We start from the raw sequence: 23,634 nt of genomic DNA, 5'->3' as shown, positions 1-23,634 counted from the left end.
AACAGTGACCAGTGTTGTAACGTTGCACCTTGTTGTCGTCACAGAGAAACCAGGAGCAGCTCCGCCTCCTGCTGAAGCTCCAGCTGCTCCAACCAAGAAACTGGAAAACCTCTTCTTCATCCAGGAGCCCAGAACGGCACACATCACTGAGAGTGAGACACACTGCTTTATTACACAAAATAATACACCACATAATACACATTGTGACATTCAGCATAATACACATCATAGTACACAACATTTAAAACATAGTATAGTACACAACATAGAACACAACATAGTACACAACAAAATACACAACATTCATTATAAAACATGTATTGCACAACATACTATACACAACATGATACACAACATTTATTACACAATACAATACACAACATGTTCATGAAACAACATATCACTGATAACAGATTTTTAAATACTTTTAGTTTGAACTTCCTTTGTTCTTGTTTTGAAGATAAAGTTCAAATATAAATTAAACATCCTTATTTCATTAATTCAGGATAGTTTTTAAATATATAACTTCTAATCTAAACACAGATGTTTGAGTGACATTAACAGAAACCTGTTCTATAAAATATCTAATGCCTTGTTTACATGTGAAAGTTTACGTCTTAGTGAACGTCTTAGTGAACGTCTTAGTGAACGTCTTAGTTAGTGTACGTCTTAGTGAATGTCTTAGTGAACGTCTTAGTTAGTGTATGTCTTAGTGAACGTCTTAGTTAGTGTACGTCTTAGTGAACGTCTTAGTTAGTGTACGTCTTAGTGAACGTCTTAGTGAACGTCTTAGTGAACGTCTTAGTTAGTGTATGTCTTAGTGAACGTCTTAGTTAGTGTATGTCTTAGTGTACGTCTTAGTGAACGTCTTAGTGAACGTCTTAGTGAACGTCTTAGTTAGTGTACGTCTTAGTGAACGTCTTAGTGAACGTCTTAGTGAACGTCTTAGTTAGTGTATGTCTTAGTGAACGTCTTAGTTAGTGTATGTCTTAGTGTACGTCTTAGTGAACGTCTTAGGGTTAGGGTTAGGGTTCTTCTTAGTGTACATAGTAGTGTACTGTTTTTTGACTTATTTGTAAAAACCTAGGTCAGATAAATAAATAATTGCGGCTGCTATACTTTTAGCTTGGCTTTTTTAAACTGTCTGATTTTTGCCGGACAGTCTAATGACGATTCTCTCTAACAAATCAGTCTTTTAACTCCAGCTTCTAGTGTTGGCTCGGCTCAATTTGAACCAAAAAAAGTACAAAGTACCAGGTTCTTTCTGCAACATTTGCTGATGGAAACTGACTAGAATGGAACTCTGAATTCAGCAGCACATTCCAGCTGCTATGACTAGAGTTCAGCCATAGAGTCAAAACATAATAGAGATCACACTTTAACTCTCGTCCTGCCGCTCCACAGAGGGCACCGCCACCTTCATCGCTAAAGTCGGCGGCGACCCAATCCCCAGTGTGAAGTGGATGAAGGGCAAGTGGAGGCAGATCACGCACGGCGGACGCATCTCCATCGAGCAGAAGGGCCAGGAGTCCAAGCTGGAGATCAAAGAGGTGACCAAGTCTGACTCGGGTCAGTACAGGTGCGTCGCCTCCAACAAGCACGGAGAGATCGAGTGCAGCGCTGACATGCACGTGGACGGGAAGAAGGAGGCGGTTCAGCTGGAGGGAGACCTCCGAGCCAAACTGAAGAAGTGAGCTCAGCAGGATTCAAACAACAAATGTATCTAGATTTAATCTGCATCTCTGAATTTACTGCTTTAATCTCTAAACTCTGCCCGTGTCTCTGTCTTTGTCCTCAGGACGCCATCGAAGCAGAAGAGTCCGCAGGAGGAGAAGGACATCGACATCGTTGAGCTGTTGAGGAACGTGGACCCCAAAGAGTACGAGAAATACGCCCGGATGTACGGCATCACGGACTACCGAGGTCTGCTGCAGGCCATCGAGCAGCTGAAGAAGGAGAAGGCTGAAGAAAGTGGAAGACCGGTAAAACTCTCTCTGGACAGACAGACAGACTCTGATGTCTTAGTGTCTCTGTTTGTGTCTCTGGACGTCATGGTGGATAACCCGGTGTCTGTTGTTGTTGACAGGAAGTGGAACGTGGAGACAGAGAGTCTGATGAGGACATGGCCCGACTGGTGGCCGACCTGCAGAAGAGGATGGAGCGCACCGAGGTTAGGAGGCATTCACTGGCTGCTGGGAAAACAGAGATCTGAAACAGTTCAGACCTTTTTAATCAGACTGATGATTATTTATCTGTAAACTGATCTCCAGCCAATCAGACACACAGCGATTTGTTTTTGCAGCTTGAGTTTCATTAAGATTTGGAGGGAGTAAATTCAGCCAATTTTAAAACCAATGACTTTTATCATCAGTGTTGTGTTCTGGACTAACTCTCTAAGGTTTATTTTAAGCAGCATTAACTGATAATTGTGGTTTTATTTTAGTTTTCCTTAACAACAAGCCTATTGATTCCTACTGAAGACGTTATCTTTGAAAACCCAGATATCTTCTTTCATCAGTTATTTCCTGAAACTGCTGATCACTAGTTTTTATCAAACAAAGAGGAGGACTTTTGATACAAACACGATACTTATTTGTAGAAAAATGATTTGTTGGGATTTGTGTCCTAAAAGGATCAGAGGCACAGATCAGACCGTCTGACAGTCTGGATCAGTTGTTTCTGTTTGGTTTTAAGGAGGTTTTAAGGATGCTGTTGAGTCGGTAATGGTTCTCACTGAGACTCCTCTCGTCCTTCCTGCAGCCCGTCACCGTGGTGAAGGACATCTCCGATCAGTCCGTCTCCACCGACAAGGAGGCGGTGTTTGAGTGCGAGATCAAGATAAACTACCCAGAGATCACCCTGTCCTGGTACAAGGGCACCCAGAAACTGGACACCAGCAACAAGTACGACATCAGCATCAGTGGCGACCGCCACCTGCTCAAGATCAAGAGCTGCCAGTCCAGCGACCAGGGCAACTACCGGGTGGTCTGTGGGCCGCACATCTCTAGCGCCAAGCTCACCGTCATGGGTCAGTCCTGTCATATTTCACATCATATCATTCATACACAGCTGGACTACATCTGTAGATCCACTAGAGTCCACATGCTGAATATGTGTTCATGGACTCATTATACTAGCGCTTGGCACCGTAGCATGAGCCTCCATGAACGCCACACGAGCTCCGAGCATGCACAGAAGGGATCGTTTTTTACGTTATTCTCTGAAACACCAGAGGATAAACAAATGAAATGAATTATGAGGAATCAAAAAGTGTACCTCAGAGATATATAAACAACTTTATTGCTTTTATAAAAGCCCTGTAAAGAGAGACTACTTTTGTAGCAGTAAGATTACATGAATTCTAGGGAGAGTTTCTCAGTTTCTCGTCCCTCTGAAATCGACTGTAAATCCACTTTTTAATGCTGATATATAAATGTAATGTCTTCCTGGAGGGCCATCTTTTTCACCTTTTCCACTCCTGATGAAGTGAACCCCTGACTTTATCTACTGTTAGGTAGCTTCTGAATTTATCTTAGTTTGTTAAAATAGGTGATATTGTCAATTATATTTTGTATTATTTATTTGAATCTGCAAAGTAACTAAAGCTGTCAGATCTATGTAGTATAAAGTACAATATTTTTGCTGAGATGTAGTAGAGTGAAAATATAAAGTAGCATAAAATGGAAATATTAAAGTAAAGTACAAGAACTCTAAATTTCTAAAAAGTGAATATATTTAGATACTTTCCACTGAGGCCAAGGGACATTTCAATTTTCATTATTCTGTGTGTTTACATGTTCACAAATCCATATCTGCTGTGTTGCTTAATTATCTAAAAGAAACATTCATTATTGCAGCTTTAAGCAACTCTAAAGCATCACTGAAATGAATGCCAGAACTTAATAAACGCTCCTAACGGTCTCCACATGTCCCTCTTTGTCTTCCAGAGGTGGAGAAGCATCTGGAGGACACATCGGGTAAGGAAGGCCAGCCGTGCTCTCTGTCTTGTCAGTTGTCCGTCCCGAACGTAGAGGCTCAGTGGTTTAGAAACGGCCAGCGGTTAGAGATGAAGGGCAGGTACTCGTCTGAGGTGAAGCACAAGGTTCAGAAGCTTGTGATCAGAGACCTGAGAACTGAAGACCAGGGCCGATACACCTGCAGGTACCAGAACCTGGAGTCCTCTGCAGAACTCTGGGTCGAAGGTTTGTACCCGGGAACCGTTCGACCTTCTAGACGTGGTGGATGTTCTCCGTGTACTAACCTCTTTGGACTCATCAAACTCTGAGACTAACGATGGACGTTTGGATTCAACCCTCTTTTTTCTCTTCTTCTGGGATTTGTCCTCCTCTGTCTTAACTCTCTTCATGCCTCTCCTCTCCTGGATTATCTTGCAAAAAAACGCTCAGCCATCATCTTATTCGTTCGTCTCGACTCAAATCCATCCATCCCCCCAACAACCAGTCATCATAACCGTCCCATAAACCCTCTGATCGTCTCCTCTAACCGTGTGGATGTTGTGTCCATTAAAAAACTACCATTCCAGTATTGTCATACATTCCCAGCTGTGATGCCGTTTACCCATTCACGTCTTTATCTGTTTTAGCCGAACAAATTCATTTCACCAAACGCATCCACAACGTCGAAGTCAACGAGCGCCAGTCGGCCACCTTCGAGTGCGAGGTGTCCTTCGACAACGCGATCGTTTCGTGGTACAAAGACACCTGGGAACTGAGAGAGAGCCCCAAGTACAACTTCACAAGCGAGGGCCGAAGACATTTCATGGTCATCCGAAACGTGACCATCGAAGACGAAGGTGTGTAGAGCGCCATGGAGGCCTCAAAGGGCCGCCACAAAGACCTGCAGATTTTTTTTCCCTCTCATTGTTTCCCTGTGTTAAACGTCTTCATTGATAATCCCGTGTAGGCGTGTACTCAGTGATTGTGAGGTTGGAGCCCAGAGGAGAGGCTAAAAGCACAGCTGAGCTTTATTTGTCTGGCAAAGGTACAGTTTCCAGTCAGACTCCATCTCTTTATGTTTCTGTTCAGCTTGTGTCTGTTTCAGTGTTTAACACATTCTTCAATCTTCCTCCTTTTTACAGAAATTGAATTAGCAATGGTGCCTCTTGGTAAGTATTTTATTTTCTAGATAACTTTAATCTATCAGGGTCATTTTTGGGAAATCCTCTTGTTCTCCGTCTTCATCAATTTCATCTGCAGACATGTTTAGCCTAGCTTAGCACAGAGACAGAGGGACACCGCTAGCTAGTGCACCTACAAACAGCTAGCATAATACGTTTTTGAACATAGGACCTTGGTAACATAGGACTTTGGCAACATAGGACCTTGGGAACATAGGGCACTGGGAACATAGGACCTTGGGAACTTAGGACACTAGGAACATAGGACCTTGGGGACATAGGAGATTGGGAACATAGGACCATTGGGAACAAAGGACCATTGGGAACAAAGGACCTTGGGAACATAGGAAATTGGGAACATAGGACATTGGGAACATAAGACATTGGGAACATAGAACCATTGGGAACAAAGGACCATTGGGAACATAGGAAATTGGGAACATAGGACCTTGGGAACATAAGACATTGGGAACATAGGACCTTGGTAAAATAGGACCTTTGGAACATAGGACATTGGTATCGTAGGACCTTGGGAACAAAGGAAATTGGACATTTATCTTACATCTTCTAACAAGTCTGACAAATGCTGGAAACTAGAGGAATTCCCAAAATGTCATCCTGTCCCTTTAAACAACAGAACAGTTAATGTCAGTGTTCTAATGCTAATATACACACAGTCCTGTTTTTCTTAAATAACCGTTGCATTAGGACAGATTATTTTAACTAAAGCTCTGGTATGAACATATCTCGTATTCTGTAGATGTCCCAGACTCCTCAGTTCAGAGGCCTGAAGTGCCTTCATCAGTGGCAATTCAAGGTAAGACTGGAATCTTTTAGTTTTATTTGAGCCCTAAGCTTTAATTTTCAAGGAATCAAAAAACTGACTCTGTGAGTCGTTATGGATCTTTGGCTATATTTTCAAATTGAAAGATTTTTTTCTCTTTTTAAAGAATCTGCTGAATTCTATCAGTATAAGGAAGAGACTGAACATCGAGGTATTTACTGTGTTTTTATAAGTCATCTTACATCCTCCATCCCGACGAGATTTTACCCCAAAAATTGATTCAACTGATTATTTTGTTAAATATGTAAATAACAGATTCAATTTAACATTTAGGCTCTAAAAAACATAATTTATTCACCTTTTTACTGTTGTAATCCCTCACTGACAGTCCAACTAATCCAAATTTCTAATGATATATTAAACCTATTCTGTTCTTAATAACGGAAACCAAAACATGTTTTTGTTTTCTGAAGAATCTGCTGAATATTCATATCATTATGAAGAGGAGGTGGAGCAGAGAGGTACAATATGTTACTTCATCTCTTCGTTCCATCAGCCATCAATCCATCTGAGCAGATCTGGGAAAAACAAGATGAGATCATTTAATCAATAAACACCATTCAAAACATTTATTTCTGCCCAAAAATATATAGTCTTCATATTTTTCTACATTTCAGAAGGTTTTACATTTCATTTTTTTAACAGAAGCTTTTTGAAGATTTAAAATGACGTATTCTCTATGAAGACATGGACCAAAGCATAAAAAATACAGCACTTTGGATTCATCTGAAAAAGTTAAATATCAGTAAACAAACAAGCGGCCTATCCTTTGTAGTAATACTAAAGAAGTAATTCATTTTTTCAGGTTAATTTAAGCTCAATAAGAATCTCAGAATATAAATTTACCCAAATCAGCCTCTGACGTTCATCATAACATCATCATCGTGTCGTCTGACTGACCTCTGCTCGGATTTATTATGAAAAAGTCACGTGTTCTGGTTTGTTTATTTGTTTGTGTCCGACCTTAAAGGATGTGTTCTTCTTCTTCCACTCTTTTAACCTCATCCCATCTTCATCTCTTCATCAAACGATCACTAACTTCCAGTTGTCATTTCACAGTCAAAGTCTTTTGTCTCGGACTCATTGAACTCCTTTAAAATGTTGATCTGAGTTGAGATTTGCTTCCTGAGTTTATGAAAGTTTATGAACATTACTACTTCAAACAGCAGCCTTTGTAGCTGTTTCATGTCTCTTTGTAGTTTGTTTTGTCTCTCTGTGTTCTATTTGTTTTTCATTTAGTTTGTCTTTATTGTGGTTTTGTGTCTCTTTGTCTTCTCTTTGTAGTTATTTTGTGTCCCTTGTAGTCATTTATTGTCTTTGTCTTCTCTCTTAGTGGTTTTGAGTCTCTTTGTTTTTGTTTTGCATCTCATTTTAGTCATTTTGTGTATTTGTCTTCTCTTTGTAGTCATTTATTGTCTCTTTGCCTTCTTTCGTAGTCATTTTGCGTCTCTTTGTGGTTGTTTTGAGTCTCTTTGTTCACTTTACAACCAGTAAGGATAACAGATGTTCTGGCTCAGGGGCCCTTTGACCCTTTGGGCCCCCAGACCTGTGCCTGGGGGGCCAGTGTCATGGCTGCTCCTCGCTGGAAACGAGGAGCAGCCATGACACTCAGATACAGTGGGACAGGTTTGCTAGTGGATGAGAAGAGCTGATTTGGATCATTTATAACTCGAAGGACTAAAAGGAAGTTATTTTATCCAGCTATCCATGAAATCAGGAAGTGACTTTTAAAAAGCATTTTAGCCAACAGTTTTAGATGAATCTCATTTATGGGCGTAGTGAAGGTTCTCTGAGACGAAACGATAAGACTTTGTGAACTGTGAAACAACGTTGTGACTTTTCGAGCACACACTGCCTCACATTTGTTGTCTTGTGTCACTTTTGTGGTTTTCACACCTTCAGTGGAGTTTGAGAGCTGGACAGAGGAGACGGTAACACAGCAGGTGTCCTCAGCCAAAGGTATCAGATCACAGTAACACACAGGACGGACGTCAGATATCTATCTGTCTGTTAATGTGTGTGTTTGAGCCGTCTGCACCATGGCTCTCTCTTCATGTTTGTCCTTATTTATGTCTCTTAGCCTTTTTTCTTGTCCTTGTTTGTCTCATAATTGTCCTCTTCTGTCTTAACTTTGCCATAATAACCTTTCTTGGTTCCTTAACAGCAGTCTGAAGTTAATCTGGTCATTTTATGGCTTCTGCTTACCTCTTAAAACTTTTAATTTCTTACTCCAAATGCATGAATATAGAAAATAACTTATTATATTGCTTGCATTGAAATTCACTTCTACTTTGTTAACTGGTTACCTTGTGAATTTTTAATTCTGAATAAGGAGTCTTTGAACAGTTTAATTCTGAATTGTCTTACATGAAACAACACATTATTTAAAACGGTAAATAAACGTATTGTTGAAAGACAAAAACATAAGACTTTATAACCAAATAATAATAATATGTAATTTGTCTTTTTAGTGAGAAAAGGTTGGTTACTGCATCATCTTCAGACACTTAATGTTTTCAGACAGTGCTGATGATTCTGGATGTTTCTGTGTTTTGCCCATCAGCTTCCAGAGTTGCCGTTGAGGAGAAAGTGGAGATCAAGAAAGTTGAAATGAGGGAGGAAATCCCAACCAAAGGTACTAAACATCTGAACGACTACCTGCTGCAGCTCAGCGCCTCTTAACTTATCCGTCTGTCCTCCGCTACTAAAATCTTTGACTGTTTTGTTTCGTTCTGCTTTGTGATTTCACCACTCTCCTCTCTTACTTGCTACAGATAGACTCTTTATATTCTCTACTGTAGTTGCTTTTTCTGTCTTATTATCTTCTGCTGAGCTTCTCTGCTTCACATGAAAATGCAAAGCATCTCTCTTGTGATTGCTAAAACAATTGGTGTCTTTTAAGTTCCAAAAGCTGAGAAAAAGCCTGAAGAGAAGCCGACAGCAGGTGTCAAGGAGCCATCACCCTCAAAAGGTACCAGCATACCTCTAATGTTGGCATGTACCTGTTTAGTAATACATTCATCTATCATTCATCTTTCCATGTTTTTTACACTTTTACAATAGTTGAATGTCATTGTGTCTGTTTGAGACACGCTAAGGTTTTTATTTTGTGAGATTTCACTTAATCTTACTGACATTTTGAAGCACCGGAGGCCAGAAAGCCAGTGGAGGAAAAGGTTCCTGCAGTTTTAGTCCCAGAGAAGAAGAAAGTTCCTGCTCCAAAAGGTAGAGATGTCAGATTTCAGCCATCTCACTGCTTAACATCTTCATTCTTTGCAGATGACACTGGTCCTTATGTTTGACTATTCTCTTACGATGAGGCTCAGATTCAGTTCTGTTCCCCTCGTCGTCTCGTTTTCTGTGACTGTCTGGTTGATTTTGTGTTTGAATGTATCTTAAAAGAACCAGAGGAGGTTAAGAAACCTGCTGCTGCCCCGCCACCGGCCGAGAAGCCTGGAGTGCCAAAGAAAGGTACTTTACTTGTTTGACATCTTATCTGTAGCAGCTTACTTGTGCTAACGGCTATGTAGCTTCTTACCTCTTAATGTCTGTCTTTATCTTCTGATTCTTCCTGTTTGTGCTCCGTACAGTAAACTGTTGCTAGTTTCACTCTTCATCAGTGTCATCTCAGTCTTTGGAGCGTCTCTTGATAAATCTTAGCTATGCTACCAAAACTTCATGCTAACGTTAGCTAATGTCTGTGTTGCCTACCTGAAGATGAGCCCAAGCCTCAGGTACCAGCTGAGCCCAAAAAAGTGGCGCCTGCAGCTAAGCCTGAGCCTGAACCCAAACCCAAAGCAGAACCTGAACCAAAACCTAAACCTACACCGGCTCTGAAAGCAGAACCCAAAGCCAAACCGAAGGTGGAGCCCGAAGCTAAGCTGGCGCCAGTAAAGAAGCCAGTTACCCCTCCATCCAAAGGTATTTCCTGCTTTGTTTGTTTGTGTGTGTCGATGTTAAAGACTGTGTGTGTTTCTGTCTGAACTGGGTTTATTCAGCTTCAAGAGTGGAAGCGAATCTTTGACTTTCTGTGTCCCGATTGTCTTTGCTGGTATCTAAACTAAATGTTGCTTTAAGTCCCTGAGGAGGTTGCAAAACCAGAGCCGCCAATGATCCAGCCTGAACCGGCAGTAAAAAAGCCAGAACCAGAGGCTCGAAAAGCAAAACCAGAACCGGAAGAACCAAAGCCAGAAGCCCGTAAACCTGAGCCTCTTGTAAAGAAGCCAGAACCTGCTGCCACCAAACCAGAAACACCAGTTAAAAAACCAGAACCTGCAGTGGTCCCCAAACCAGAACCTGCAGTGAAAAAAGCTGAACCTGAAGTGAAAGTGCCAAAACCAGGACTTCCAAAGACCAAACCAGAACCGAAGCCTGCACCTAAGGAACCTCTTAAGAAAGGTATAAACGTCTCTGATTGAGATGCAGCTCTGGAGTTTTTCTTAATCTTCTTAACTCCACCATCCAACTTTAACATCTTCATTATCATCTGGAGTGATTTTTTTTATGAGTGCTTATTGATCCTGTTTGTGATTATTGTAGTCATCTTCACCGTAACCCGTCGCACTAAAACCCAAACTCTTCCATTTATCTCAGACTCTCTTTGACTTGGTTGGTTTGTTTTTTAACGTCTAACTTTAGTTCCTGTGATGTTTCGATGGGACTGCACTTCCTGTTTGTCCGTTCTAGTTGAGTTTCTCTTGTCTTGCACTCGATAGAGTGTTTCAGTTTGTGCGTCTCTAACAACACTCTTCTTTGAAAAGCTTCTAATATCTGTGAATGGTACTCTTTAAAGTTCCTGTGGAGGAAAAAATACCTGAACCTCCAAAAGCAGCCAAGAAACCAGAAGCTGCTGTGGTTCCTCCTAAAGAAGAGCCAATGAAGAAAGAGAAAGGTACTTTAATGGTCCTGATGGACGTTTCTTCAGTATCAAGCTCACACTTTGTTTGTCGTCTTTTGTTTTAAACAAGCAGAGTCACGTTACTCAAATAACTACATTTCCATCCCAAATATAATACGTACTGAATATAATGTCTATATATATATAATATAATGAGGACCAGATGTGATTCTGGTTCCTCCATGCTCTTCTATCTGGTGCAGAAACATTCTTCTTAAAGAAGGATCATTTGAGTAAAGAGACTCTTTGCTGTGTTTAAAGTCTCTTTATTGTGTGAGAGCACATCTTTCACTTCTTCATGTCTTGAGTCATGTGTTTGTGTCAAACCCTCTTAAAGCTTTGAAGCCTAAACCTGAACTCGTACCTGAACAAGTGCTTCAGAAGGTGTTTGAGGAGGTCGTTGAACCTGCTAAAATACCTGAGGCAGTACCTGAGAGACGGGCTCCAGGGAGAGAAAAGACCCCTGAGAGGGTCCCAGAGAAGGTGGTGACACCTGAGAGGAAAGTGGAGGAAACTCCAAAGAGGGTTCCAGAAAAAGAACCTGAGGAGAAGGTACCAGAGAGGTTTCCTCCTGAGAGGAAGCCTGAGGAAGTAAAACCTGACCTGGTGTCTAAGAAACAACCAGAGAGGATCTCTATAGATAAAACACCTGAGAAGAAACCTGAAGCTAAACCCAAACCTAAACCTGAAGCTAAACCCAAACCAGAGGTAGAAGAAAGTCTCCCTAAAGGTACGGATGGGGTCTACAGCGAGGCGGACCTCACCTCTCTGTTTCTGTGTGTGCATGGCAACCGTCGGCAGCAGTCCAGTTACAGTTACAGTTAAATCTACTGTTAAAGTTAAAGTTACATTTACTGTTACTGTATTTAATCAGATCTAAACACAAACTCAAAAACTGAACTGTTGATTTAGTTCAAAGTGTAAAATGCAAACAATGATACCAGTTTGACAATTAAAGACAAACTGTACACTGATTCTGTAGCAAGAGGAAGATATCTCAGCTATCAATTAAACCTATTCATTTAGTCAGAAAACTTTATCCAAAGAAACTCCATACATTTACTTTGTGCTAAAGTCATTAGGAGTCAGGTTAATAAATTCAGTACTTTGGCACCGTTCAATGGTAGAAACCAGAATAACACTGTTTCTACATCCAGGAAACTTGTTATATCACATTAACATTACGGCTTTAAGACAACGTGATCTAATTTCACCTTCGCACAAACATCAGGTGACTGATCGCTCTGAACATCAACAGTTTAGTTTTCTCGGACGTGTTTTCATATTGTTTTCTGAAGTTATACTGGCTGTAAACTGGATCCAAGCTGAACTGTTGCCTCCTCTTCTTACTTCACTCTTTGAAGTCTTACTTCTTGATGTGTTTTCTGTTATTTAATGTTAATGTTATTTCTACATGTTTGTTTGTTAAATGTCTAATTTCTCTTCTTTTAAAATAACCCTCTACGATCTGATGCTCCGTCTGGGATTAAAAACGGATTCATTCTTAAAAAGAAATAGAAAGTAAGAAGATTGAGAAGATTCTGCCCTCAGAGGTTTCTGAAGAGAAAACAGTGTCTCCTCCAGAAAAAGGTAGCGACCATCTGAAAACATGATGGAGTTCTTTCACCACATTAGTGGTCTTTAACTCCCAGTGATAACACACGGCTGGTGGATTATCACCATCTAATTCATCTGTGTGCCGTCTCTCCAACACTAACGTTTGTCTTTGTGTTTTGTCGTCACCTCTTGGCGCCGCTGCATGACGCCTCTTCTTCTTCACCTCTTAAAGGAACCACAAGTCTCGTTAAGATTGAGCAAATGAGAGGAGCTCAGAAGATACAGGAAGTCTTTTACGTGACGGAGAAGGTGTCGCCCACAGAGGAGGCGTGGGAACACGAAGAGGTGGTGGAGGAACACGCCGAAGTGTCCTACGAGGACGAAGTTTCTCGTCTGAGCGAGACGATGGCGTCGTTATCAGAGAAAGACTTCTTTAGTTCAACAGAAACAGCCAGTTATCAGAAGTCTGAACTGAGAGGTGAGATATCTGTTACTGACTCTTCAAAGAGGAAAGAAACCAGGTCGACTAAACACAAGCAAACACAAGAAACCGTTGTTGTAGTCCAGCAGTCTGAATCTGACAGAGACAGGGAGGTCAAACCGCTGCATGACAAAACTACAAGACAAACCAGGGAGGACGGGCTTTTTATCAGGACCATCGAGTCGCCAACAGAGGAAGGTACAGACGAGAGGAAAGACAGCGTTTCAGTCAGACAGCTTCAGGACGAGAAGGAGGTTTCTAAACCAGACTCTGGTGTTACAGTCACAAAGACGGGAGGGATTTCCATAAAAACAGAAAGCAAAAAGAGACAAGCGAGACCACAGGAAATTAGAAAATCTACTACAGTCAAAGAAATAGAGTCAGAACCAGAAAAGAGTGACATTTCAGTGACAGAGGCAGATAAAACTCAACCAGTTATTACCAGAAGAAAAGAAACTGAAGGAAAGGTTTCGACAGAATTCTCCTATGAGGAATCCATCGATCAGGATGTTGAGATCATTTCATATAAACCAGAAGATAAATACAGTAGAACTGAGACCATTACAATCCAGCAGAGAGGCGTCACCATTAAAGACAAACCAATACTAGTTGGTTCCACTCAGGTGAAAATAGTTGAAGAGAAAACAACGAGAAAAGAGAAAAGTGTAGTTGAACCAACAGTCATTCCTGACTCCAAAAAAGATCAAACTAGTGCACCAGAAAAAGTGCCGTTAAAGAAACAAGAGAAGACGTTTAAGTCTGATGAGATAATTAAAAAACCAAAATCTAAAGAAGAGGTAAAACCAGAAGAGTCAGTACCAGATATCCAGCTTCAGAGGCCAAAAGGGATCAAACAGGAGACTGAGTTCGACTTTGTTCCTCCAAGAACTGAAGCAGAAAACAAGAAACAAGAGGAAACCAAAGAACCAAGTGTTTTAATGGAAGATACGGTTCAGAGAGAACCCTCTAAACCAGAGAAGAGAAGGATTTCACCACCAGCTGCTTCCAGAGGTACAGAGAGAAACTCTTGATCATTTTCATCTTTAACTTTATCTTAAGACTTGTATGAAGGTTTTGTTCTTTTGTATGGACCAGCCCCCTGGTGGAGGTCATCATTACATCCTCATTTGTGTGTCTCTTCATACAACACCTCCATGTTCTTTGTTTTCCCTGAGCTCTTAATGTTACATTACTCTTTGTTTTAGCAGCATTTTAAAGGGCTTCTTTTTTAAAGTTTTTTTTAAGTCTTTCTTCTTTTAAATGTTAATATCTTGCGTTAAACAAAACCTTATTATTCTCTAAAGAACCAGGAGTCGAGGCCGAGACGGTTCTTGCTGCTTCGTCTCCTGAGATAAAAGGAAAACGAGCAGAAAGAGGTACAACGACAGCACATTTTCCTGTCAGCTGCTTCCTCTTTCTTATTATCTGTGTTTGTCTTGTTTAACTTGTTTGTGTCTGTGTTGTTGTTGTTTTCTCCCTAATCTCTTGGCACTGCTACATGGTGCTTTCTCTTCACGCCTCTTAAAATCCTCCGGTCTAAAGCGACCACCACAGGTCTTTTAAAGGCCGAGAAAAGAGCAGAAGCTCCGTCTGCAGAGACGTTTGAGGAAGGAGAGGAGTTTGAAGCTGAAATTGATCACAAGAAACAAGAAGAAATTCGATCTTTGCAGCAAGAAGGGATTCTAAGTGCAATGATAGAACCTGATTATGAGTCTGAAATCAGTGGAGATATATCTGTTACTGATGGTTTAAAGACAAAGGGTCTTAAAACCAGAGCCATCCCAATCATGACAGGAAGTGAATCTAAGAGGAAAAAACCTGTGGCAGTTCAGGATGAACCTTCCAAACAAAAAGAGCTTTCTGTCCATAAAACTGGTTTTCCAACAGCCAGTGTAGAAATAAAAGACTCTAAAAAAGATACTAAAGAACATAAAGAATCTTCTCAAAGGAGAGAAAAAACATTTAATAGTCAAGAAATTTCAGTCAAAGCTGTTTCTGATAAAAAACAGGTGATAAAACCACAACAGGAAGGTATTATCACTCAGGGACTAGAAGATAAACCTAAAATATTGGTTAGAAAACCTGAAGTACTCGATATGGCAGACAGTAAACCTTTAGAAAAATTGTGTCTCCAGAAGAAATTAAAGCAAACTGACCAAAAAAATATAGAAGCAACTGAATCTGAATCTTCAGAGCCCTTTAAACCAACAGAAAGGGATCTCTTCAAACCTAGAAGTGTTGAATCTGAGGAAGCAGAGGAAGAGCTGAATGCAACACCAGAGTCTGTCAGACAGAAAACATTAGCAGAGACGCAAGTCACACTGGAAATAGATCCACAGTCCAAAGAAAGAGAGTCTGTTGAATCAAAGGAGAAACTTTTGGAATACATGTCACATAAAGCCGCAAGTAAGATTGAAGAAATTCAGTCGACAGTGTCAAAAGATATTCAGAAGAAAGAAACACATAAGGGCAAAGTCGATTCTTTGAAAATGAAAACATTAGCCAAGAAACCAGAGACACAGGAACTTATTAAAGAGGTCACAGATAGAGAGTCACCACAGGAAGACACTCCTGAAGAAATAACTGGAGATGTTAGAGAATGCGAAGGACAAACTGACAAATTACAGAAACCACAGGAGGTTTCTAAGAAAAAGATAAGACCATCTAAACTAAAAGATCAGACTGTAGAAAAACTAGAAGTCATAGAAAAAGACAGAGACATTAAACAAAAAGAACATGGACCAAAGGAAGGAAAGGAGTTAACCAAAGAGGAGCCTCAATCCATTTTGTCCAAAGTTGTTACACTTAAAGACAAACTGGTCAAAGTCAGTCCGATGGAAGGAACTACTGAGGTGAAACCCAACAGAGACGCCTCAGTTTCTCCTGCAGTACAAGTCAAATACCCAGAATCACTTTCAGAGAGAGAAACCATAACCGATCACACCCTTCAAAAACCTGAAATCTCTTCTGAAAAGAAAGATGATGCTCAGAAAATGAGAAGGTATTCAGCCATAGTAGAGGAGGACCAAGTGAAACATGTCCAAGTAAGACCAAAAGAAAAGACAAAACCAAAACAAGAGCAAGCTGAAAAACACTCCTCTGTTGGATCTGAGAAAGAGGGACCACCAAAACAAATGATAGAGCATTATACCCCAGAACTAGACACAGCTAAAGCCCAGGACACTGGTAGGAAAGAAAGACCTGTAAAAGGAGAAGACATTCTTCATACTAAAGAAAGGGAACAAATGTTAAAAGAAACCAAAGACCAGCCAGAGATGGTTACAACAGAGGATAAACAACACATAGTTCCCCCAGCTGAAAAGATAAAAACAGGACAGGAACAAACTGAAAGAAAAGCATCAACTTCTCCCGTTGTCATGAAATCATTGACAGAACCAGATGCCCCAGAGAAAAAGGAACCGATGTTAACCAAAACCAAAGAGACTAAAGAGGTTCAGTTAAAACTGGTCACAAGTAAAGGTCAAACATCTAAACCTGAAAAAGGAAAAGAAGATTTTTTGTCAGAAACACCTCAAATAAAAGAATTTTCACTAAAATCTGAAGATAATACAGTTGCAGATCAGTCAGAGGTTAGAGATGGAATTAAGAAAGAAAAGCCTCAAAAACAGAGACAACATAAGCCAATCAAAGGTAAAGCTGACGATGTCCAGTCAAAGCTAAAGGATGAAACTGCTGTTACTATTAAAGTAAGAGAGCAAGAACAAATTGAAAGAACGACCTCGGTCTCTCCAGTGATTAAAATAACTCATAAAGAGCCACCGAGAGCAGGAGATAGTTCAGAAACTGCTAGAGTTGTTCCCACTGAGAGTCAGAAACGATCTGAAAGGAAATCCTCAGTTCATCCTGCAATGGATTCCACTTCATCAGAACCAGATATCAATATTAAAATCACAGCGCAGGATAAGAGCTCAGGAAACATTACACTAAAAGACAAAGTAGCTAAGAAAGAAACAAGACAAAGTCTAGACAAAACCGATAATATTCAAATCAAAGTTCAGTCAAAGACAGATAAACTTTCTCCACATGTCCAGCCAAAGGTCGTCAAAGCTGAGGACAAACTCCCGAAGGTTTCTGAAGAACAGGGACAGCCTGAAAGAAAGTCATCAGTTTCAGATTCGACAGAAGAAACATCTGAAGAAACACTGACAGAAAAAATACAGAACTTAGACGAACCTCAAGAAGTTAAGGCAGTTAAAGACAAACTTTCACTGATCAAAGAGACAAAGCCAAAACTCAAACAAACCCAAAGAAAAACCCCAGAAACAGATGTAGAGGAGATACAACCTGAGGAATTACTGATACAATATGTTTCCAAAGAAACAGAAGCTAAAGAATCTGCATCAAGTAAAGAGACAGAGGAAACAGATAAAGAGAGACACAAGATCTTACATAAAACCGACAAATCTGCAGATAAAACTGATACAGAATCTCTCATTAAACAGAAGAAACCAGCAAGAAAGGAACAAACTGGGAGAAAAGCTTTAGATATGTCTGTAATGGACAAAACTGTCAAATCAGAATCTCCAGAAGAACCACAACAGAAACCTCAAGAGATTATCATTGAACAAGACCAGCTAAAGGTCAGCAGAGTTAAAGATACAACCTTTAAAGTTACTCCTCTACAGGAACCGATTGATAGAAAGGTTTCAGTTAGAACTTTAATGGAGGAAACTTCTGAAGAACTGGAAGTTACTCCAGAAAAACATGTAGATATCAGAGAAATCACAGCAGTTGATGAGGAAATTGATTCTTCCCGGGAAAAACCTTCTGAAACATCAATATTCCTGAAGGAGAGACGACCAAAGTTAGCTAAAAGCAAAGAGGCTGAGGAAAAACCAATCCCATCAAAGTCGGTCATGGTTGAGGATAAAACAAAAAAACTGACTCCCATCAAAGATAGAACATCTGAAAAACAGGCAAAAACAAAAATAATTGTCACAGAGCGTGACAAGTTTGATGATTCGTCAGAGAGTGTATCAGTATCTCCACAAGAACCAAAACAGAAACCTCAAGAGATTATCATTGAACAAGACCAGCTAAAGGTCAGCAGAGTTAAAGATACAACCTTTAAAGTTACTCCTCTCAAAGAAACACAGTCAAGACAGGAACCGATTGATAGAAAGGTTTCAGTTAGAACTTTAATGGAGGAAACTTCTGAAGAACTGGAAGTTACTCCAGAAAAACATGCAGATATCAGAGAAATCACAGCAGTTGATGAGGAAATTGATTCTTCCCGGGAAAAACCTTCTGAAACATCAATATTCCTGAAGGAGAGACGACCAAAGTTAGCTAAAAGCAAAGAGGCTGAGGAAAAACCAATCCCATCAAAGTCGGTCATGGTTGAGGATAAAACAAAAAAACTGACTCCCATCAAAGATAGAACATCTGAAAAACAGGCAAAAACAAAAATAATTGTCACAGAGCGTGACAAGTTTGATGATTCGTCAGAGAGTGTATCAGTATCTCCACAAGAACCACAACAGAAACCTCAAGAGATTATCATTGAACAAGACCAGCTAAAGGTCAGCAGAGTTAAAGATACAACCTTTAAAGTTACTCCTCTCAAAGAAACACAGTCAAGACAGGAACCGATTGATAGAAAGGTTTCAGTTAGAACTTTAATGGAGGAAACTTCTGAAGAACTGGAAGCAGCTCCTGAAAAACATGCAGAAATCAAAGAAACAGAATATGCAACAGCTAATAAGGAAACTGAAGTGTCAGAGAGTATTTCTCAGGAGGAATCAATATCCCTGAAGGAGAAACGACAAAAGTCACCCAAAGCTAAAGATGCTGCAGGCGAACAAATCGCATCAAAGTCTGTCACAGTTGAGAAACAACTAGTTAAAAGAAAAGTGTCAGATGCGTCTGAGGTTGAGGTACAAGTACCACAAACAAAACCTTTGGTGGAGAAAGATACTCAAACTTTAGCTAGAACTCAAAAAACAGGAATTGAGGGAATTCCTAAGTCTGAAGCGAGATGCTCAAATGAAGAAACACAAAAGATAAAGAGATTACAGAAGACTGGAGATAAAATAGACGGAGAATTCCAGTCAGTTGTTGTCCCGACTAAGGATAAAAAAGGTCAAACTTCTCAGATGGTCAAAGATGGAGATGCTTTATCAGATCCTTCCAAACATATTACAGTTAAACAAGCCAAAACCGGGGAAGACATAGTTAAAGACAAACAAGAGAAAACTGAAGGTAAAAGAAGTGTTTCAGGTGCAGCTCAAGCAGAAGTAACACATGGACACACTTTGATAGACAGATGTCCAGGAACAGACCGAACAACCACAGTTCTTCCAGCTAAAGAGATGAAAACCAGACAGACGCAAATAGAAACAAAGACAGCAGTTTCTCCTATAATGAAGGAAACAAAAACTGACATAGGGAAAGAAGAAACCAAAACAGAGGAGCCGCTGAAGTTTGACAAAACATCTACTGATGAAAGCCAGACAAAGAAATCCCTAAAAGAGAAACGCCAAAGGTTGGGAAAAAGTACAAAAACTTCCCTTGAAGAAGTGCAGTCCAAGACAGTCGTAGTAAAAGATGACTATGGTAGTGTTTCTCCATTTGAAGTCACAGAAACAAAACAGGAACAAGTGGAAAGAAAGTGTTCAGTGGCTCCTGTGATGGACGTCGCATCTGAAAGGTCTCTGATGGTGACAGAAGGAGATGTTAAACCAGAAACTCTCCGAAGGTATACCACACCTGACAAGCAATTAAAAGTTATTGAACAAGTCATGTCAAACGTAGACCTGGTTCAAGATCAGACAGAGAAGACTTCTGCCATTAGAGAGGAATTACCTGAAAGACAGGAACAAATAGAAAGAAAGGCCTCAGTTGCTTTTAAACCAGTAGTAACAGCTTTGATGGAGCTAGAAGCTCCAGAAAGACATTCAGAAATGGATAAAACCACCACAGTTCTTCCAGGACAAGTGATAAAAACCAGACAAAAGCAAACTGAAACAAAGACAGCCGTTACTCCTGAAACCGAAACAGAGATTAAACGCATTGAGTCAAAAAAATCAAAATCCCTAAAAGAGAAAGGACAAAGGTCGGACAAAATTACAAGAATTCCCCTTGAAGAAGTGCAGTCCAAGACGGTTAAGGTTAAAGATGAATATGGAAGTGTTATCGATGTTATTGAAACAAAACAGGAACTCGAAAAAACAACTTCAGTCGCTCGTGTGATGGAGGTTGCATCTGATAAACACCTCATAGTTAACGAGGGAGATGTTAAATCAGACACCCTCCAAAGATTTATTACACCTGACAAGCTCATAAAAGACATTACGTCAAAGAAAGAGGACGTACATAAATCCAGTGAGGTTCCTCGTGTAAAACATTCACAAAGTCTAGAGTCCTCCAAGGAAAGTGTGGAAGTTATAGCCGAAAAGCAAGAGATAACAGATAAAGAAGTCACACGTCAATTTAAAACTGACAGTATTTCATTAGTTGACGATACAATACCAGCAGCACCGAAACAGACTCAACAAAAGGCAGAAGTGTCAGCCGTTACTCACCAGAAGACTTCATTAGTGGAAGATGCTGAAACAAAAGTTGTTGTCAGAGACCATCCACCAAGACATGAGGAAGTTAGATATGATAGGATAAAGAAACCAGACTCTCTAAAAGACCAAGGAAGAGTTACAGTGGAAGGCATTCAGTCTAAAACAGACACAGTTAAAGATCTTTTCCTAACTGTTTCTCCAAATGAAGAAAGAAAGCAGGAACAAATAGAAAGAAAAGCTTCAAAGACACCTGTAATGGATGTTGGAAAGAAAGAAAAATCCATAATAGATAACAGACTGAAGCTAGGTCAAACTGAAGAATTGAAAGTAAAAGATAGCAAATCAAAGGTTGAAAAACTTGAGGACAAGACAACCAAAGTCTTACCAGAGTCCACTGCTAAAGTATTAATACGAGGCCAAGATACTTCGGATGAAGTTATTGATACTCAAACAGAGTTTCAAAGACAAACTTTCCGTGATCGCCATGAATCTGATTCTGTTACAGAAGGAGACATTCAGTCTAAGGTAGTCACAGTTAAAGATGAAAGTGCTACAGTGAGTCCTATTGAAGGTACACAAATAAAGATGGAACACATTAAAAGAAAATCTGCAGAAACACCTATGACTGAGGTGACATCTAAAGAATCACTTCTAGCAGATGACAGAGATGAGAAATATACCAAAAGAGAAATTCACAAAGACAGAATCACAACAAAAGATGAAATGAAAACAATGTCAGGTGAACAAAACTTTAGAGATGTAGAAGAACGGCCAAAAACAGTCACTGCCAAAGTAAGTCAAGAACAAGTTAAAAGATCACTGTTGGAGGAAGATACTTTGGAAAGACAACTTAAACTGGTTAAACCAAAGGAAGTTAAGACAGAATCAATTATAGGAAACGACAAAATCGTCAAAGAGTTTAATGAAAAAGAAAAAGGAGAGATAAAAGCCACTGGACAGGAACAAATCAGGGGAGATCAGTTAGTTTTACCCAAGAAAAGGAGTGGGGAAATGTATCAAGAGACAGTTGATGAATTGAAGATTTCTAACAGAAACAAACCTTCAACAACACAATCAGAAGCTGATATTGTTGTAACGCCCACAGTCAGAAAACCATCAGTAACAGATAAAAACAAACCAAAGATTGTTGGGAAACAGACTACAGACTCTCCAGAATACCAAGAACTTGCCACCAGGAAACAGGAACCAGAAGTCGAGCAGAGTTCTCTCAAAGCAGACCTCCGATCCGTCCCTCTTCAGGAAGCTGGAACCAAAAGCAGAAGGGAGGAAGAAGCTCAAGGGCTTCAGTCTGTCATAGAAACCAAGGTTTTGTCTTTGGAACAAGAAGGGAAAGAACGCGTCGCCCTTCATGAATCCTCCAGAGGTATAGAAGGGAAAACTGTTATGTGTCACGAGCACGTGTTTTTGATCTGAGCACCAAACATCGTTGTGCACCTCCTCATTTTCACCCTCTTAAGGATGTATTAGATTCATACCTCTTTAAATGGACATCATGTCATATCACCCATCCTGTTTGGGCACAAGCTGATTTCTTGCTCACTATGAAGAAGCGTCACGCCGTCGACTGAGACAGTCTCTCTTGGTTTCTTATCACCTGATATCTAAACCACCACAGCTTCATGGTTGGGTTTTCTCATCCTTCTGTCTAATTCTATGTTTGTTGTATCTGTTATGTTTCACTCTACCTGTGTGTATCCAGATAACATTTTTGCACAGATGAGGTGAGAAGTTTCATCCATCTTTAAACTCTTTTCCAACTTAGTTTGTTTCCATCGTCGATCTTCTTTGTTCTCTTTGTTCTGTTCTGTCTTTGCATGGTTCAGTGCTCACCCCCATCAGTCTTAATGAGGTCCTGATTGTCATATCATTTCATTTCCAAGTTTCTGTGAAGGAGAAGGAGTCTCCACCACAACTCAAAGAAGTACTGGTAGAGCCAGCTGCTCCTCCAGAAGGTACTCAACTTCTCTTTTAAATGTGTTGTACTTCTGTGTTTCTGAAGGCATTTGTAAAAGAATGTCACTCTTGATCAAACATGAATCTTTGAAACTTTACTACAATATTAAGACAAAGAAATCAAACAAGGTGGTTGTGAACATAGAATATTTTATATATAATAGCTTTCTGTTGAAGTCATTTATACCTTTGTACTTGAAGAGATCAAACCACAAGCTGCTGTAAAGGTTCAAGAAGCTGCCAAAAGGCCTGAAGTCACTGACAAAACCAAGAAGTTGGAGAAGAAAATTACTCCACAAGAAGAAGCAAAGACAGGTATCCAGATATATCTTAAAGAATTCTCACTAACATCTTGTGGATTCTTAAAACGTGTGTTTTGGTGTTACTTCAAAATACTTCAATTCACTCTTTGTTATACTTGAAGTGACCAAACCAAAGCCTGGCGTAAAGGCCGAAGAACCAACCAAGAAGGTGGAAGAAGTAAAACCAGTGGTGGTTAAAAAGGAAACTCCTGAAACAGGTAGACGTATTTGAAGGACTGAGAATGAAACATCCTCTTTGTTAGAGTACATAACCCCCCATGTGTTGTCGTTGATTGGGTTGTTAGTCCATCTTATTCTGGTCGGTACGACCTCTAGCAGCAGTACAGTTAATGGTGGTGATGCTTTTCATGTTGTATGTCTGTTTTTGTTATTAATTCATTGATTTGTACCCAACACGAGCATGCCACATTTGTTCTTGGACACTTTATTTCAGCTCGTTGTCTTTACTTATGACACCATATCTTATGTCATTCTACTAATGTGAAACTGGACTACTTTACTTTGCATTTCCATCAATATAGATTTTTTCTGAATGTGTCTGGCAAGGTCTCTCCATTTCTAAATCAGTTAAAATGCTCTTCATGACTACTAAATGACCTAATTAACAACTTTCTGAACTATACTTCTGTATTAGATGAAACCAAAGGACCCGTCCAAGCACCAGGAGGCGTCAAGAAAGGTAGGAGCACAGATTACCACTCACTTTACCTCAGTACATACAGTATACCAATAAAGGAATATAATAATAATAATATACAACAATCAGCAGCCATAAAAGTACACCTCCTGATTCTGCCCAGTAGTACCACCAAATCTAAAAAAAAACACCAGGTTCATGTTGCATCTCATCAGTTAGAGATGTTAGGAGCTTAAAAAAAGCAGGGAAATG

At 40.0% G+C, this 23,634-nt stretch overlaps 1 protein-coding gene across 1 annotated transcript in view; it reads left to right on the top strand.

Annotated features, from left to right (window-relative positions):
• Positions 1–23,634, top strand: part of ttn.2 (titin, tandem duplicate 2) — a 201,248-nt gene that overhangs the window by 65,767 nt on the left and 111,847 nt on the right. The window contains 28 exon segments of the mRNA XM_054614804.1: positions 45–152; positions 1,405–1,690; positions 1,799–1,982; positions 2,087–2,170; positions 2,761–3,028; positions 3,948–4,202; positions 4,604–4,813; positions 4,924–5,001; positions 5,099–5,125; positions 5,898–5,954; positions 6,088–6,132; positions 6,395–6,442; positions 7,884–7,940; positions 8,545–8,616; positions 8,884–8,952; positions 9,126–9,206; positions 9,384–9,452; positions 9,699–9,902; positions 10,059–10,379; positions 10,774–10,872; positions 11,216–11,608; positions 12,391–12,468; positions 12,668–13,927; positions 14,221–14,292; positions 22,293–22,421; positions 22,624–22,737; positions 22,847–22,942; positions 23,380–23,424. Of these exon segments, the coding sequence (XP_054470779.1) occupies positions 45–152; positions 1,405–1,690; positions 1,799–1,982; positions 2,087–2,170; positions 2,761–3,028; positions 3,948–4,202; positions 4,604–4,813; positions 4,924–5,001; positions 5,099–5,125; positions 5,898–5,954; positions 6,088–6,132; positions 6,395–6,442; positions 7,884–7,940; positions 8,545–8,616; positions 8,884–8,952; positions 9,126–9,206; positions 9,384–9,452; positions 9,699–9,902; positions 10,059–10,379; positions 10,774–10,872; positions 11,216–11,608; positions 12,391–12,468; positions 12,668–13,927; positions 14,221–14,292; positions 22,293–22,421; positions 22,624–22,737; positions 22,847–22,942; positions 23,380–23,424 (4,809 nt within the window).

This window comes from Anoplopoma fimbria, chromosome 16, assembly GCF_027596085.1.
Source record: "Anoplopoma fimbria isolate UVic2021 breed Golden Eagle Sablefish chromosome 16, Afim_UVic_2022, whole genome shotgun sequence".
Classification (NCBI taxonomy): Eukaryota; Metazoa; Chordata; class Actinopteri; order Perciformes; family Anoplopomatidae; genus Anoplopoma; species Anoplopoma fimbria.
Note: the sequence above shows the minus strand (reverse complement) of the source record. Positions and strands in the feature narration are given on the sequence as shown.